We start from the raw sequence: 18,210 nt of genomic DNA on the forward strand, positions 1-18,210 counted from the left end.
TCTATCTCAATCCATAAAGAAGAACCATTCAAGCTTGACTTTCCCCTTTGGCTTGTAAAATTCTAATGGCGGAATGATGATGATGATGATGATGTATGATCATGCCATGCAACAGGCTCTCCAGTTTAATTCGGAATAAAAATGCAAAACTCTGCATAAGATCTTAAATTAAACCAAAAGGTTTACAAAGTAAAATAACCTATAGATCTTACAATTATTATGCTTTTAAAGGGTGAAATGCTGGTAAATAATTCAAGGTCACGTGATTGTCTCAATAACAAGGACATCGTTCTGATTGGCAGCTTCCTGCAAAACTGTGAAGTCAACAAGACTGCTGGATGAGGCAGCCAGTGGCTCCCGTTAACCACATCCACCAAAAGAAGTCACATCACAAAGGTTCAAACTAAACTGCATCAAGTAAATGGTTCCCTCACATTATTCACTGATGTTGCTGGAACATTCAGCAATTTTATCTTTGAGAAAAGATGGGGGTTTACCCAGCACCACCACATACCTCCCACCATGAGAGCACCTCCGGTGTCGGCAGATTCGAACCCAGATTATGGAGGATCACAGCTTAATGCCCTCACAAAACAGACTAGCAGTGGACGCTCATGGAATACTAACATTTTTCACAACTGTGATGCTGCACAGCACTGCCAGTTATCTATAGACTGAATTATCATTCACCATGCTCCATTCCCATTTGGTAAGAGTACAAAATGTTGGGTGAATTCCATACCAGACAGAAGACAAGTGAGGCACCTACGGAAAACATTCCTTTTTTTTTTTTTGCAAAACTATCATAAACAACATAAGCACATGCATTGACATAACCATGACATGAAACATAACATCACAACATTGAACAGAATCCTTGTTTAAAGGTCCTCAGGAGAAAAATTATGTTGCATTAAAAATAGCAGACTATCTTAAAATACTAAACATAGCTGTCAATAAGTGATTTCCGCATCTCATCGACGATCGTGCTTGGTTGGGCTTCTCTCAATTTGAACACACTTTCAACAACAGAGAGCTCAGTCGCCGTGGTGTCTGACCCACAGAAGGCAGTCCAGTCATTCACAGTCATACCAGCAGCAATGACCTCACTGCCTCTGTTCACAGTCCCTGCAACAAGAGGGACTTGAAGTAGCGTAGAAAGTTCATCTTGGTCCTCGATGGATGTGTGTGGATGAACCTGTTTCAATATTTAGAGCTGGTGAGCAGCAGTTGATGCCTACAAGAAATTTTTCCCCCTAGGATAAACAAAAGGCTGAGGTAACTTACCAAGCCTCCTCTGTTTGAAAAAGCACAATAACTGCCAACAAGAATGTTTCCAGCAATTGTCTGCCTAAATACTTCTACTCCAAGAACATCTGCAATAAGCTGTTCTGTTTCCTGAAAGTTCAAAAAAAGAGCAGGCATCATGACATCTGTGATGATATAAAAATGCGGCAAACCAAAGGATGCAAAATCAGCAATGGACTTCATTCCTAGTTTCTAGGGCACAATAGATAAATTGCACCTTCATCATGAAACATATTTATTCAGTTGTTCAGGAAAACCCTCTTCGCTTCATTGTCATAAATGGTACCCTTGGAAATCTAAAATAACACTTTGGAAAAACATCTACTGATGAGATGGTCTCACATGGAGGCCAGCCACAGTATAATAGAGGCCTGCTGGCACTTCATTTTTCATATTTTAGGCCCCAATTAGTCCTTTAGCTGTCATCTTTTCTTTTAATATCTTCTAATAGAATCACTCTCCACATATTAAGGTGAACAAGAACTAACCCTGTCAAGATCAGGATGTGTAAGAGCAACATGGTCGTTGCAGGCTATGCAATTGCCTAAAGCAGACAGTTTTTCCTCAATACGCTGAACCACCACCCGGTCAGGTAGACTGTTCCTCAGATGTTGAAGTTCTAGAGGGGAAAAACAACAAAAAAAAAAGGGGCAAATAATATCAATCTCATGTTAGAAATTTATTGGTAAATGAACTCAAAACTCAAAAACAGTGTTCTGTACTCTGTCCTTTAAACAAAGATATGACTAAGGTTTCCCTAAGAAATTTCACAAAAACTACATTTAAGAAAGGAAAAGCAAATCCATGAGACATGACATGAGCACACATAATACAAATAAATACAAATGCATGTTACAGCCTGAACAGACAAAATTAATATTTATAAAGTCACCACATTTCAAAGATGTAGTAACTCATGTCACTCATGCTCATAAGTGGATTTTCAAGTCTTTTTGTTTATATATATTTGCATGTGCAGAGCACATGCGCCATGATGCTAATACAGGAGGTTATTTGGATCCCAAGGACAACATTTCATGTTTAGAGCTCTTTGGGCACAATTCTAATGCTTCAATCAGGTCGTGAAAGTGGACAAGTCAGGCTTTCACCATAATCCATAACAACGAAGGATTTTAAAATAGAGAACAGATTTTTTATTAATAAGTAACATCTTGAAAGAAAAATGAGGTCGATCACTTAAGGAGACAAAAATATCAGCATATTGAACAAAAGAATGGTGCAGAATTTAAGGCTGTTAAAAGAGTATAGTTTGACATTAGCTGTAGTATACAACAAAAGCAAAAAAGACATAAATTTCACTAACAGTAAAGAACCCAAAAGTTACACTAATGTATCAAAAAGAGATAAATATGTCACAACTCCCTTGCAATTCTTTTGCAGTGACACTTCATAAATTCTAAAATCTTATGCCATGTGATTTAGTTAAGAAATCAACTGAAATCAAAAGTATAACTAATGGATACTCGGTAAACTTCATAGGACCAGTATCTTCAAATGTTGATTGATATACTTGCTTGAGTAAATGAAAACATTTATATAACTAACCCAATGATTTAGCTTGATTACCACCTTTACTAAACCTGTAGCCTGTTAGACTGGAATGTTGATTACATATTCGAGTTTAATTACAACCCCAAAATGGACATATTTATCGCCAAAACCCACTGCCAAATTGTTGATTCAGCATCCCTGATTAAAGAAGTTTCAGTTCTATGTGCAAGATATCGCCCATCTAACATTATGATGTTAGGCATGATTAACGCCAACCTTTGACCAAAGTGGATGGCAATGATCTAGCACAGCATGCCTATGTAATGGCTGAGATATGGTTATATTTCAGTTCAAAGAACATGATAAAGGATGCCAAGGGAGTGAAGGTATCATGTAGAAATCTGTAAGAATAACCTACAGTAGATGTCAATTTCATTCCTTGGATGGTGCTTCTGATAGTTACTGAAGATAATGACAGATCTATGGCCTGACTTTACAGGCAGTAAGATCAAACAACTCCTACCACTACATTAATCCCATCTTTTTTATTTCAATTCCACAAAATTCCATAAAGTGCATCTCTCGGTTGTTCCGACATTATATTGCGTGGTACTTCCAGGCTAATGACGAATTCCATTATCTTAGTGCTTATCCTACATAACTGATGGATGAAGAAATTAACATCTTTAATAAATAGAAAATCCACCTTCGTAATCTTACAGTCTAGTACTTATAATCTTGGATGCTATTTATCACTTCTATCAGATAGACATAAGAACAAGACCCTTAGTTAATCAAAGCATATCAACTTGATCGATGATTACTGGCACAAGATAAAACTTCTGAACTGATGCCTTCTATGATGATACCAAAATTTTTAAGTCAGAGGCTCTGTTGCTCATATCCTGTAGACCCAAAAGAATAGGGTCCACAAATAATTAAAAAAAAAAAGAAATAGCAAAATAATAATATTAAAATTATCCACTAGAAATAAATAATGCTGGAAAGAAATTATGGGTGAAATTTTACCTTGGTCAGTGGTTGTATGTGGCAATAGAAGCCCGTTCTTGTTTCCTAAATAAAATAAAACAATTACAGTGAGATGTTAATAGCGGCAACCTCATGCAAGCTTTCAATGAAATGGCCTAACAACACTAACCAGCACACAGCCGCCCAATTATTCTAGTGCCTCCTATAGAGGTTTTGACCACAGGAATAACATCAGCAAGCTCAGCTTCATATGCACTGCACTTTGCTCCACATACACACAAAACAAAACAATACAAACATCAGCAGCTTATAGGAGCACCACGACATTATAAATCACCAAAAACTAAATGCACTCAACAAATTAACCTATAAAAATTTTCTGATCCTCCAATTGCAACCAAACAGTATGCATTTGTCAACTTCGAGAAAACCCCAACTTCACAAGAGTTCTCAAATTGAAGTCCTGAAAAGATTTATACGGCAGTTTTCTTTAATTAAAAAGCATTTCAAATACCATGATTCTTTAACGACGCTACAAATAAATCATAAAGTTCCCAAAATCATTGAGTTGTAACAATCACAAAAGGCAGCATTAGTTATCCTATTGATATAAAATAGACCTACTATCATATAGCAGCTATCAAAACCAATAATCTGTAGCAGCTACAAGATAGCGGCATCAATGAAAACTTACGAGTTGCCATGATGGAATTGGACCAGCAAGCTCTAAACACCTGCAACAACAATATTTGATAAAAAGCTCAAATTTCGTGTAGACATTTTTAAAATGGTAAAAAAACAAATTTAAGGATTAATAAACACACAAAAAGAGGGACGCGGGTGGAATCAATCATCAGCCGACAATCGATAGCTTCACTCCCAAATTTCGGTTCGCAAAAGACTCATAAATTTATCAAGAAACCGAGCTAAGTGAGAAAAATATTATTAGTAAATAAAATAGCCCATTCGTGTAAAATTTAACAGACCTAAGCGCTACAAACTTCAATCACAACAAAGATTTACAGTGACAACTCCTGATTCCTAATTTATCAAGATATTAATGATTCGAGTTCCAAAAATGGAGCCAAAATTGGTGTTTTCCCGAAGAAAACTACAATCTTTGATGGAAAAGATCCATCATGAAACTCTTACCAGGATCGAACGCGCGAGCTTCGGACGAGCAAGGAGGATCCAAAGACCCAAAGGGGTCGCGAGAGAAGCCGGCGAAGAGAGGAAGGGAGCCGGATCGTTTCTTGGGGAACAAGGTTTTGGAGAACTCCCAGGGTGTGGTTAAGGTTTTTTCGCTTGTTCTCGTAGGGGCATCTGGACCTTATAATCGGTGATAAGCAGCGAGGCAAGTGGATAGCAGCGCCATGTCAACCGTCCGGGCCGGGTTCGGGCCAAACCCCGGACTGAACCGGACCCACCATTGAAAGAAACTTAGGCCGGCATTTAATTTAAGTTGACATAAATGACAGCCCAAATTTTTACACTAACCATCCCCATGTGCCTACGTACATGTACATACATACATATATTTATATATACATTTGATAAAAAATATATTTGATAAATAATAATTATAATAAAGATCATCCACCCTTATGTTGTTGAGCTTATCAATTTTATTAGGAATGGATTGGCTAATGGTGCCCATCACGATAAATAGTTAAGCAATTATTGATAGATGATAAACAACTGTATTCGGAACATGACATAATCATATTAACATGAAATATTGTCGACAATAATATAAAATCAACTATATAAATTTATATAAAAATTTATAATTGATAAATAATAATTATAATAAAGGTCCTCCATTGTTGTATCGCTTGACTTATCAATTCTATTTAGAATAGATTGGCTAATGGTAACCAAAGCTTAATCTACCGCATTACGCAGTTAAGTGATTAATTGATGGGTGATGAGTAGTTTTATCTGGAATATGACACAGCCATACTAGCATGGGCTAGTACCCCATGATAATATGAAGCCGATTGTACAAATGTGTATAAAAGGCTAGTTTATATAAAATATAATAAAAAGGGTCTAGAATCAACCATCCATTAAATGAAGAAATAGATGCCTGTACAGAACTTCTAAACGCAAAATTAAATGTGCAAAAACCTAAAACTTTAAAAATTTATAAAATTATGGACTACAAATTTGTAATTAAGCAGCAAACTAAAAATTCTACTACAAAAACTTTTTAGCATGAACTCTGGATCATTCTCCATTATTAGTGATCTTATTTATCTAAAAATCAATAAATAAACCTTACATTATTTTATGGGTCAAGCATATATTAATAAATTATTTTAATTGCAAATGTCTTTTATTGCAAATAAAATATTTCATAATAGGAGTATAATAAAATAAATCATAAAATCAATCATACTTTCATATATGTAGAAATTATGTAAATTTAATAAATATGATTCTAGATATAATAAATAATTAGTATCATAAATATTTATCATTTAATCACGTCATAATTTAAAATATTATTTTTAGACTAAATGTTAAGATTATCTTTATGCATGATAGCTCTGAAATCAATAATATATCAACTACTATAACCTATTGGCAGGATACTACGCTAACTATTATAATTTATTGATGAGAGTTGTATACCAATTATTATAATCTATTATGAAAGACTACATACTAGCTACTATAACCCATTGATAAGGATCATACGTAGCTATTTGAGAATCTTCAATTATGTTTCTTAAATCATATTTTTTTTAAGTCCTATTTTCTTATAATATATTTTCTTAAATTATAAATAAATAAATATAATATTTGATAATAAAAATATAAAATTTTTTAACATAGTGTCCATAATTTATAAACAAATCATTAATAGTAAAACATTGAACTATTATTTCATAACCAATCATAGGCTCGTAACATCATATGCTTGATCTGTAATTTTAAAATTATATATATTGAATATCATTTATAATTTTAATAAATTTTTAGCATATAAAAATCACTGATAGTTTGAAAACTAGTAATGAGTATCGAGATTTCTTCCTTCTTTGATGCTGAATTCTCAAAATTTAACTACACAAATTATCTAAATTTATTCAAAATTATTAAAATCTATAACAAATAATTTTGAAATCAAAATACATATTAAAAAAAATCTAAAGGTGCATTTGGTTAGCCATTAATTTTTTTTTATTTTTTGATTTAAAAAAAATCAAAAAATAATATTTGATAACATCATAAAAATAAAAAATAAAATTTAAAATAATTATTTTATATATAAAATAAATTATTTTTATTTTTTAAAATTTATTTTTTTTACTTCCACACATCTAAAACGTCAAACCAAAAAATAAAGAGCTCGAATCCTTCTTTCTTGTCGAGCTCTTCACCCCCTAACTCCTTTCTCCCTCCCTTCCTGAACCATTCTTTTTCGTTGAGCTCTTCACCTGACGTTCTCAAACTTGCTTTTTACTTTATAGCAACGTAGTTATCAAACATATTTTTTATTTTTTATTTTTATTTAATAATAAAAAATAAAAAAATAAAAATATTTTTTAAAAATTAAAAAATTAAAAATGAGAAAGTATAACCAAACACATCCTAAAAATCCGAAAGCACGTTGAAATTAGACAAAACAATCCCATATACGGTACTCCAGAGTTTGTGGCTTCATGTCGGAATTGAGGTGGAGGAAAGATAAGATCGGCCGGCGGTGCATGAAAAGGCTCTGGCGGGCGCGCCGACATGCTATACCAGTCAACGAGCGGGCCAGAGGCCCTTACCAAGGACAGAGGTCAACACAAAGTTTCACAAGCTACAGGGGAGGGAAACTTCCTTCCATCCAAGGAGAGAGAAAGTAGAGAGAGAAAGAGAGGAAGAGAACAGGACGAAGAAGAAAAAGAAGAAGGCTGTGGCCTGGCGGCCGCCAGAGGACGGGCGACATAGGGAACGGCGGCGCAGCCGGAGGTCCGGAAGCAGGCGGCGGCGACCGGTGCAAAAGAAACGCGGGTTGGTCAGAGAACAGGGCCGAACAGGGGATCTCGACTGCGGGCTCCAGCTGCTCGCCGGCGGCTGGGGCTCCAACACGAGCCTCAGTCTATCGGGGGAAGGCAGCCGAGGAGGCTACCGGCAGCGGCTGACTCCAAACGATAGAAAAAAAAAAAAAAGGAGAAGAAAAAGACCAATAATCTGTGAAACAGGGGATTGAACAAGAGAGATTTCATGTTGCTTTGCAGTGAAAAATCTCAGACGGTGAGAGGGGAGCTACACATAGGTGGAAAGGGAGAAGAGAGATTACCTCTTCTCCGGCAAGGCCTTCCGGAAGAAGAAGAGGAAGAGAGATACCAACAAGGATTTCCGGCGGTGATTTGGCGATAGAGCTCAAAGGGGTTGCAGGGTGATCTTATATAGAGCGGAGGCTACCGTTTCCTAGCCTCCGGCGGAGTCCAAGGAGCAGGAGGAGGGGTGGAATGTGGAGGCCAGCTTTGGCTGCAGGGCCGGCCCAAAGCCCAGCCACATAAAATGGACTGGGCCGGTTTCATTGGTCTAGGCCGGTCGATGAGCCAGGCCTTATATTATAAGTGAAAATGTTAGAACAAATAAAACAATGTTAATAAATAATTAGAAGGTCTCATGCCTTCTCTTCCTACCGGACCTTTGGTCTCATTCTTCCAATTTTTACATACCCTCAGCAAAAAAATTTCAAGCACCAGTACCTTCTCCTGAATTACGGTCTTGCATCACGAACTCTTGAGCAGTCTCTCCACATGCAAGAATTGAAGCAAAAAAAAGAAAAAGAAAAAAAAAAAGAAAAAAAAGAAAAAGTGGTAAAATAAACTTTATTAACAGAATCAATTAATGAAAACTGATTATGTTGAAAAGGTATTTATAGGAGAGGTTTCATGAAGCCAAATAGCCAATAGAGTGTTCCTCAAGGGGTATTATTTATCGATTTGAGCTCGGTCTGATTCAATTTTTTTTTTTTTTAAACCTTAGGCTTTGTTGATATGTAAATTTAATGGGAGAAGATTTAAAAGTTTAAAGTACCTTATTTTAGTTTTTCAGTATTGAAGTTATTGTTGTCAATATTTAGTTATTCCTTCTGGTATTTTAACATAATTTTTGTACGGTCTAAAAATGGAAATGTAATTAGGAGTTTAGAGTAAGAGCCGGGCTTTATCTGAAAAATAGACTCGAAGGTCAGGCTGTGGAGTAATTGTGTTTACTTTCGGAAAAAAATTGATCTAAGTCTGGCCCAGTTAGACCTATGAATAGGTTTGTAGATGACTAGATACAATATAAAATCTTTATGCACCATATGTAGTGCAATAAAATTGACATGAAGTACACCGTTTAATCATATTGAAGCACATATCATACTTAATGATGAGATAGACATTTAATGCTACCCAGCTTTCTCCAATTTTCAGTGAAAAAAATATTCTTTCTTCTGTAGAACAAAGAAAAAATAATATTATTACTTTTTGATGTCTTGTATGATTTTTCATAAATATATATGATATTCTGAACCATATATATGACTTCCTGTGTATTTATGATATCTTGAACAATCTATATAGCTTTTCGATGCCTTGCATGATTTCTTATGAATATATATGACATCATGAACAATATATATGACTTTCTATGAATATATATGGGTTCCTAATACCTTATATGACTTCTTATGAATCTATATGATATCTTCAATAATATATATGACTTCTTGTAAATATATATGACATCTTGAATAATATATATGACTTCTTTATATGACTTTTTGTCAATATATATGATATTCTAAATAATATATATGATATTCTGAATAATATATATGACTTTTTGTTTGTTATTATGACCAATAAGAATTTATATAAAATATCAAAAAGTCATATATATTATTCAAGATATCATATACATTGACAGAAAGTCATATAAACTATTAGAAAACTATATTTATCATTTAGGATATCATATATATTCACAGAAAGTCATATAAGGCATTAGAAAACTATATACATCATTCAAAATATTATAGATATTTCAGAAAGTTATATATATTATTGAGGATGTCATATATATTCACAGAAAGTCATATAAGATATCAGAAAATCATATATATTATTCAGAATGTCACAAGGATATAGAAAATCATATATATTATTCACGATGTTATGTATATTCATAGGAAGTTGTACAAACTATCAGGAAATAATAATCATTCTCTTTCTTTGTTCTATGAAGAGAGATATTTTTATTATTAAAAATTAGAGAAAAAAAAATATTGAGTGGCATTAAATATCTATCCCATCAAGTATGCTACATGTCTCAATATTATTGGATGGGTGCGCTCCTATTACACCGCACGCAGTGCATAAAAAATTATGCAAAAACATCAAGACCCATGAGGTAGGGGTGGTATGGAGCATGTTTCTTGTGCTCTTCCACAATACAAGAGATGGTCACCAATGGAGTTCCTCTTATGTAACATTCTAGAGGCTCCAAGCCCCTTGGCCGCTATTTTAAGGCCTTCACGGTGAGATGTCCTCTATGGTCCAAGTGGGAATTTTATGACCTGATTATTTTCATTTATTTGGTAGACTTTGATAGGACAAAAAGAAGTATATACATGAGCTCCTCTCCCACTTAAAATCGATCTTCGAAGTGCAAATCCTATACTGTCCCGTACATCCTGTAACAAATTCACCAAAAAGATGGTTTTTTAACCTATCAAATCTATCGGGGAATTTTTTAATCTATCAAATTTTACCACCAACATAAATTATAGAAGTATGTTAGACCTAAGTTGTTAAAGGATACATCGTTGATGACTTTGATGGAAGTCATAGTTGCATGAATATATAAATAGCTCAGCCTTTTCTTTGAGTATGGTGATCATGTGCTCCTACCAAGATTTGAATCTTTAACCACCTTAAGAGGAAGCTCTTCAGAGAAGGGTGCCAACTAATGCAGCTAACAATCGCTAATAGGTATAGATAGAATTTTATGCTAGAAAAATAAATGTAATGTTACAAATGAAAATTCTTAGAGCTGCTATGATAAGCAACTTCGAAGTTGCAATTTAAGAAACCTTATTGTAGCCACCCATCAAATGAAATATAAAAAGAGGCTCCAAATTGGTTATGGTTGTCGATCTATTTTAGCTGATCAATAAATCAATTATCCAATAAGTATTGTTGGTTGACCATGAAGTACTTTGCATGATTCTTGGCATATATCAGAATTTGCATGATTCTTGGTATATATCAGCAGTGCTTGTAGAGTGAGAGATTGCTTCACTAAAACATGATGGTAGCCCTATATATAACCTATAAAAGCAAATATACTAACTTGCTATATACGTATGATGACGGTGGTGATGATGATGCATAGTTAAGATGATAGGATGTATGTAGGATTAACATATGGGATTTTTTTTGGGTATTGGCATGAATAAATGCATCTATAGCCTTGTCAATTAAATCTAAAAGTTTTCAAAAAAAGTTAGATTCAGTTTCTTGAGATGTGGTTGTTTCTTGTGCCTTTGAGGTCATGCCAAAGTATAAAACAGCTGCTTTGTTATTAAGAATCATAAAGGAAAAAAATTTTATTACATTGCAGGAATTTGTCACACCAAAAGTTTTTGAGGCACAATCGAACTACAATTTTTCCTTTGTCTTCCAAACCTGACGTTTACCGGTCAACAACCAACACTTGATGGGTAGTCCGTCGGCCATCACACGGCTTTACTTCTTGGATTGAGAGGCTACAATGATCTTTGGTGAAACATAAGCGAGCCTTCTTCTCCATCTTCTCATCTGCCAAATCCAAATCAAACACGTACTCGTCCACCAACCCAATTCAATTTAGGTTGCTTACAAAATCCAACCATTATTTTAGATTGCTTGTTTTGCTCGACAACACGACCTATCAAGCAACAGCCTTATCATGTACTCTCGATGAATCTATATCAACTATAAATTTCTCATATTTTTTTGAGATATTAATTTTTAAATATTTTTTGAAAAAAAAAATCCACACGTAATATATTGTGGATGCATCATAAAAGATTCGAGCCTAGGATCGTTGTTAGATATGCAAAATTAAGATATGTATAACATAAAAAACAACCAATTTTAAGAATCACTTTTTTATTTTGAGCCATTGATGAATTTCTCTTTAATTGACTTGCTATACTAATTATTATTTTTATTTATAGAATTAATAGATAATTATTAAAATTTATAAATTATATAAATTATCCTCCGTTCACTGAGTGCGACTAATAAACTACAGATCAAGAAACCATCAAAACATAAATTACAGAGTACGGACCGTTGGACTTACAAAAATGTATAGAGGAAACTAATCGACAGCAAAATGGTCAAATAAAAAATTAATTATATAAGCAAAACTATGCATCACAAATGCCACCTTTTTTTTTTTTTTTTTTTTCATTATACTTTGTGTCAATGCCAATTATGCCATGCAAAGCCTCCAATATAACGTGTAAGCATCCCTCTCTATACAATATTTATGCACACTTTTAGCATATATATAAAGCTGAAAATATAACTTATTATTATATCTTTTTCGTTAATACTCATTATTTTCGGCCACCTTTGCAGAATTATGATACTATAAATACATTAATCATTAATCAGCCTTCAGCCCACTCTTAATTTTCCTTTCTTTCTTCCCCCAACTTCTGTATGCCTGTATTCTTCCCAAAACAATGATATTTTTTTTTTAGTAAAAGCAATTTCTTTTCACCTGTTAATTTTTGTTTACCCAATAATATATATATATATATATATATATATAAACATGAAAATAAACCTATAAATACATCAATAACCTCAGATTTTATAATGAGGTTATTTTCTAGTTCTGTAGCTCATAATCCTCAAGTAGTCTTTTATATTATTTCCCTCCCTAAACATTCCATTCTTTCTCGGCACTCTGGTTTAAAACCCTCCTAATTCCACCATCAAACACATAATCCAACGTATAATCTTCTTCTTCTCCTCCGTCACCTCCATACCTTCTAAACCCCCATTTTCCCTCCTCTCAGATCCAATTCCATGGCTTTCCTCCTCCTCCTCCTCCTCTCCTCCCTTCCCTCCTCCCTCTCCTCCCACCCCTCCGTCTCTGCCACGCCCAAACTCCTCACCAAATCCAACAACACCGTCCACATCGAGTGGTCCGGCGTCCCCTCCCCCTCGCCCCTCGACTGGCTCGGCATCTACTCCCCCCCGGACTCCCCCGACGACCACTTCATCGGTTACCTCTTCCTCAACTCCTCCCCCTCCTGGCCCTCCGGCGCCGGGGCCATCCACCTCCCCCTCTCCAACCTCCGCTCCAACTACTCCTTCCGCATCTTCCGCTGGACCGCCGACGAGGTCAACTACCGCCACCACGACCACGATCACAACCCCCTCCCCGGGACCCGCCACCGGCTCGCCGTCTCCGGCGAGGTCGGCTTCGAGAGGGCGGCCGGGCCGGACCAGATCCACCTCTCCTTCACGGATGCCGAGGATGAGATGCGGGTGATGTTTGTGAGCGGGGATGGGGTGGAGAGTTTTGTGAGGTATGGGTTGGAGGAAGGGAGGTTGGATCGGTTGGTGGGATCGGAGGTGAGGAGGTACGAGAGGAAGGATATGTGTGATTCGCCGGCGAATTCCAGCCTCGGGTGGAGGGATCCGGGGTTTATACATGATGGGGTGATGAAGAATTTGAAGAAGGGGAAGAAATATTACTATAAGGTATGGTGGATTTGGCTTTTATATTGCTGTTCTTGATTCTATTATCGTCCCATGTTTGAAAGGCTGTTGTCTTTATATTTATATTCTTTGAATAATTTTGACTATTTTTTTATTTGATAATATTTTATTTTTTTTTGATTCCCATGAATATATTTTTTTTTCTCGAGCAATATAAATCATCCAATTTATCAAAAAAAAGCTGCTGCCTTTTTGGTGTTAAACTGCTTCTAAATCGGTAAACTTATGGATTTTGATATTGTTCATCATTTCTAAAGTTGTTCAGAAACAAATTGATGGATTATTATGTCTAGCCATCACTGCTGTGGAAAGCTTATGTTTCTATAACTCTCATCAATAGTTTAATCATACCCATGAATCAAGATGGGAAGCAACAAAAAATTACATTTTTGATTTGTCTCATGGGCATGCTTATGGTGATGCTGCAGGCTTCTGCATCCAGCTAGAATGGTCCATTGTGACATGACTTACTGCATTCACTAAATTTGTTGGCTAGACAATCTTTCGGTGCATTGTTAATTTTATCAGTTCATTGGATTTAATTTTGCTTTTGTTTTATGCACCTATTTATTTGCGCTTTTATATGTGTGATCGCTCATATACTAGGGTTCATTTTATCAGATTTTCTTGACCAAAGTGGATCTTTGCACTGAGACTAGGTTATTTGGCATGCTTGTTAGTGAGTTGTCAAAATGGTACAGGCATGCACCTCTCCATTTTTAGATTTTAGAACATCAACTGCAGGCTAAAGGTTGTGTGGATGATACTTAGAATTGCTTCTTGACAGTTATCTGGAGAATGTTCTGTCGATTGGTCTTACATTAGTTCGGGTTAGAAACCAAACAAGGCATTCTTTCTTTTACACCAGTCCTTATTGATGTTTGTGTATGGCCTTATGTTTCAATGTCGATTTCTTTCTTTTTCTTTGTTTTCCCTTTTTTTCTGGCTACCATCTTTCTGTGCCTTGTGAGGGGCTGAGAACTTGCTTGTTGGGCTTTGTTTGTGATTTTGTTCACAGTGGAAAGAGATTGGTATCGGTGGTGCCTCTGCTTTTCTTATGAATAAAAATACTACTTAATTTTCAAAACTACAGTTCATTAGCTGTTTGCTGATATTTTATGCTCTTGATGATCTTTATGCTGTTTTCAGCTAGTTATTCTTGTTGGTTTGGCATATCTTGATATTTTTATAAAGAAATCGGCTCCACTGTGATGCATATGATGCACCGCAGCATACAATGCATCACGCTGGCCGTCTACCAAGCAATTGATGGCCAGCAAATAATATACACTGCATGTATGCACAGCTTGTGCTCCTGCATATGTTATTTGCTAGTTGTTCATCTTCTATGATTAAAGCTGCAAATGGATTAGATTGATCTGTGATTCGATCTGATCCGAATTCATTTAAAAGACTTATGAAGCTAGATCGGATTCAAAAATTGGATTCGTTTTCTTTTTCGAATCGGATCTGAATTTTCTAAATTTGAATCCGATCCGTTCCATAAAAATTTTTAGATTAATTTAAATCTTAAGATATATGGCCCGACCTGATCCAATCTGAATCCAAATATAAGACTCGAATCCAGTTAGAGTGACTTACCCAAATAGGAATTTGAGCTTAGACCAAAATTTTTCAAATCCTTCGGTCTTCCTCATCCGATTCCCAAACTAAAAATCTTCAAAACTAAAAATTTTTCAAACCCTTCAGTTATATTTTCTGACTATTGTAACATCTATAACAATCCGAAAAAAAAAAGACGAGATAGATTCCTGATAACTTAAATGAAGGGCACCTTGATTATTTCTTCTAACTTTTTGCTAGATTCAATTTTTTAAACTTTCTGATTTATTGTATCATGATACAAAAACAAATTTTTTTTTTAAATTCTAATTTTATTTTGTCGACTTTAAAAAATTTTAGAGCATACTCTAATGTGCACAGATGTTGTGTCATCTACGGTATATACAGTCTTATTTTTAACTATTCATAAATGGGACAATTATATTATTATATAAAATTTATTTTTTTTTTTACTTTTCTTCTTTTGGGTAAACTCATGAAATCTTGACTCTTCTCAAAAATTATTTATTTTCTTCTGTTATTCAATACAATTAATTATTAAAAACTACATAATTGGAGGAAAAAAAAATCTTTCTTAATTATCATTTAACATTAATATTTATTAATGGTAGGTTTCAAATAAATTAAATTTATGATCCGAATTAAACTCGAATCGGACCAGCATTTCATAGATTGGAGTCAGATTATATATAGATCCAATCCGAATGATCCAATGGGTCAATAAATTCGATCATAGATCTGATCCGATTCGATTCAATTTTTTATTCGAATGGATATAAATTTAATATCAAAATCTGATCAAAAAATCGGATTGAACAGAGATCACTTGGGACCGATCCGACCTGACTTATTTGTAGGTCTATCTACGAAGCACAGGATATTGTGATGCATCAGAGAGGATCCACATTCTTTTATAAAATAATGGTTCCAAAGGACTGAATATTTTATATTTCTGTTCACAGGTTGGTAGCGATGCAAGAGGCTGGAGTGATATACGTAGCTTTATATCTCGTGACAGTGGATCAAATGAGACTATTGCCTTTTTGTTTGGGGACATGGGAACTTATACTCCGTATGCCACTTTCTATCGCGTACAGGAGGAGAGCAAATCAACGGTCAAGTGGATCCTCCGCGACATCGAAGCCCTCGGTGACAAGCCTGCATTTGTTTCACACATCGGGGACATCAGCTATGCAAGGGGATTCTCATGGATATGGGATGAGTTCTTCAATCAGATAGAGCCCATTGCTTCTAGGGTCCCATACCATGTGTGCATAGGCAACCATGAATATGACTGGCCGTTGCAACCTTGGAGACCAGGATGGTCTTATGGTGCTTATGGAACGGATGGGGGAGGTGAATGTGGAGTTCCATACAGCCTCAAATTCAAAATGCCTGGGAACTCTTCTCTACCGACTGGAACAGGAGCTCCCCACACTCAGAACCTCTACTATTCCTTCGATGCCGGTGTCGTACATTTCCTCTACATATCAACTGAAACCAACTTCCTCAAGGGCAGTGACCAGTATAATTTTATCAAAGCTGATCTGGAGAGTGTTGATAGAAACAAAACACCCTTCGTTGTGGTCCAAGGCCACCGCCCCATGTACACCACAAGTAATGAAGTAAGAGATGCTCCAATGAGAGAGAGAATGCTGGAGCATTTGGAACCACTTCTGGTGCAGAACAATGTGACCCTTGCTCTCTGGGGTCATGTTCATAGGTATGAGAGGTTCTGTCCGTTGAAAAACTTTAGTTGTGTGGATACAGCCTCTGAATTGAAAGCTGGTGGTGCACCTGTGCATGTGGTGATCGGAATGGCAGGTCAGGATTGGCAGTCAATCTGGGAGCCAAGGTCTACACATCCAGATCTTCCGATATTCCCGCAACCCGAAAGGTCCATGTACCGGGGTGGCGAGTTTGGCTATACAAGGATTGTTGCTACAAGGGAAAAACTAACCCTTACATATATCGGAAATCATGATGGGCAAATGCATGACATGGTGGAGATTCAATCTTGTCATACCTTTCAAGATAATGGTGGTAAGGTGTTTGTTGAGCCTACACTTTTATGGTACGTGGAGGGAGCAATTGTGCTTATGCTAGGGGTCTTTATGGGTTATGCTCTTGGGTATCTGACCCGGTGCAGGAGGGATGCAGTGCAGCGTGCCACATGGACTCCAGTGAAGAGCGAGGAAACCTAAGCGAATGATTTATGATGCATCCATGGAAATGCCAAGTAAGACCTTAGTTGCAAGTCATTTATGAATGCATCTGATCACTCATGCCCTAGCAACATGCATGGATCTTCACCTCTGTGATGTGGTGTTAGACTATGCTGAAAGCTGTGTAGAATGTATAAGCCACCTTATATTTGCATTGCCTAATCATAGTGATTGGGATTGTATGTTAAATGATATTGATTTGTACATTTAATCATAAACAAAAGTGAGGTGATCAAGTTTCTGGAATCGCACGAAGTTAAAAGTTTGTTCATGGAGAGTTTGAATCATAAGCTGGGATAGTATGTTACACCATTGTGCTGCTTTGATTATTTCACCTCTGGTGATAGAGGCTTAAACGTTAACATCTTCACCTGTTATGTTAAACATGTCAGACAATCTCTTTTTAAGTGTTAATACCAAATCTGTTTTGCTAATGACCGTTAACCTTATCTTTTTTTTTGAGGAACAAGAAGGAAGTTCCTCCAAAATTTGTATTATATATCAATAGTATTTACAAAATTAGATAAGGATCAATAGCAGTGTGATCCTCTTAGTCTAATATCAAAGAAGTGGAGAAGTGATACTGAAGTCAGGGTACATATGGTAAGAAGAGGAATATAGAAATTCAAAATTATACCTACTGCTGTACAGAACTGTTGTTACGATTGTTGGTAACCAGATTATTATTTTATCCAAACTTTTCGATCACAGTTTTTGGTGATCATTAATCAGTGTCCACAAGATTAGAAGATGTATCAATCTTCAAATTTCTTGCATTGAGGGAGTTCATGCTTATGCATTTTTATCTG

General features: G+C 35.7%; 2 protein-coding genes across 3 annotated transcripts; one reads left to right on the plus strand and one right to left on the minus strand.

Moving 5' to 3' along the window:
• Nucleotides 1–806: 806 nt before the first annotated feature.
• LOC105046633 (eukaryotic translation initiation factor 6-2) lies at nt 807–5,142 on the minus strand. The gene is made up of 8 exons (XM_010925283.4): nt 4,963–5,142; nt 4,505–4,544; nt 4,177–4,273; nt 3,980–4,065; nt 3,850–3,894; nt 1,797–1,927; nt 1,288–1,398; nt 807–1,198 (listed from the first exon to the last, which is right to left on the minus strand). Exons 2-8 carry the CDS (start codon nt 4,512–4,514, stop codon nt 941–943), a joined length of 738 nt encoding a protein of 245 aa, XP_010923585.1. The 5' UTR covers nt 4,515–4,544; nt 4,963–5,142; the 3' UTR covers nt 807–940.
• A 7,543-nt stretch (nt 5,143–12,685) lies between these two features.
• Nucleotides 12,686–17,647, plus strand: LOC105046634 (probable inactive purple acid phosphatase 2). 2 transcript variants are annotated; one of them, XM_073259794.1, is made up of 3 exons: nt 12,686–13,574; nt 16,139–17,219; nt 17,326–17,647. In XM_073259794.1, exons 1-3 carry the CDS (start codon nt 12,894–12,896, stop codon nt 17,361–17,363), a joined length of 1,800 nt encoding a protein of 599 aa, XP_073115895.1. In that variant the 5' UTR covers nt 12,686–12,893; the 3' UTR covers nt 17,364–17,647. The 2 variants fall into 2 exon arrangements, with proteins under 2 accessions (XP_073115895.1, XP_010923587.1); XM_010925285.4 differs by having other exon boundaries at nt 12,689–13,574; nt 16,139–17,647.
• Nucleotides 17,648–18,210: the final 563 nt, after the last annotated feature.

Source organism: Elaeis guineensis, chromosome 6, assembly GCF_000442705.2.
Source record: "Elaeis guineensis isolate ETL-2024a chromosome 6, EG11, whole genome shotgun sequence".
In the NCBI taxonomy this organism is placed as follows: domain Eukaryota; kingdom Viridiplantae; phylum Streptophyta; class Magnoliopsida; order Arecales; family Arecaceae; genus Elaeis; species Elaeis guineensis.

Coding starts and splice junctions, on each gene's coding strand:
- LOC105046633 (XM_010925283.4), bottom strand. Junction 3,895..3,979: donor AATTGGGCGGCTGTGTGCTG/GTTAGTGTTGTT, acceptor TATTTTATTTAG/GAAACAAGAACGGGCTTCTA. Junction 1,928..3,849: donor ACATACAACCACTGACCAAG/GTAAAATTTCAC, acceptor TTTCCCCTCTAG/AACTTCAACATCTGAGGAAC.
- LOC105046634 (XM_010925285.4), top strand. CDS start 12,894: ATGGCTTTCCTCCTCCTCCTCCTCCTCTCCTCCCTTCCCTCCTCCCTC. Junction 13,575..16,138: donor GGAAGAAATATTACTATAAG/GTATGGTGGATT, acceptor TTCTGTTCACAG/GTTGGTAGCGATGCAAGAGG.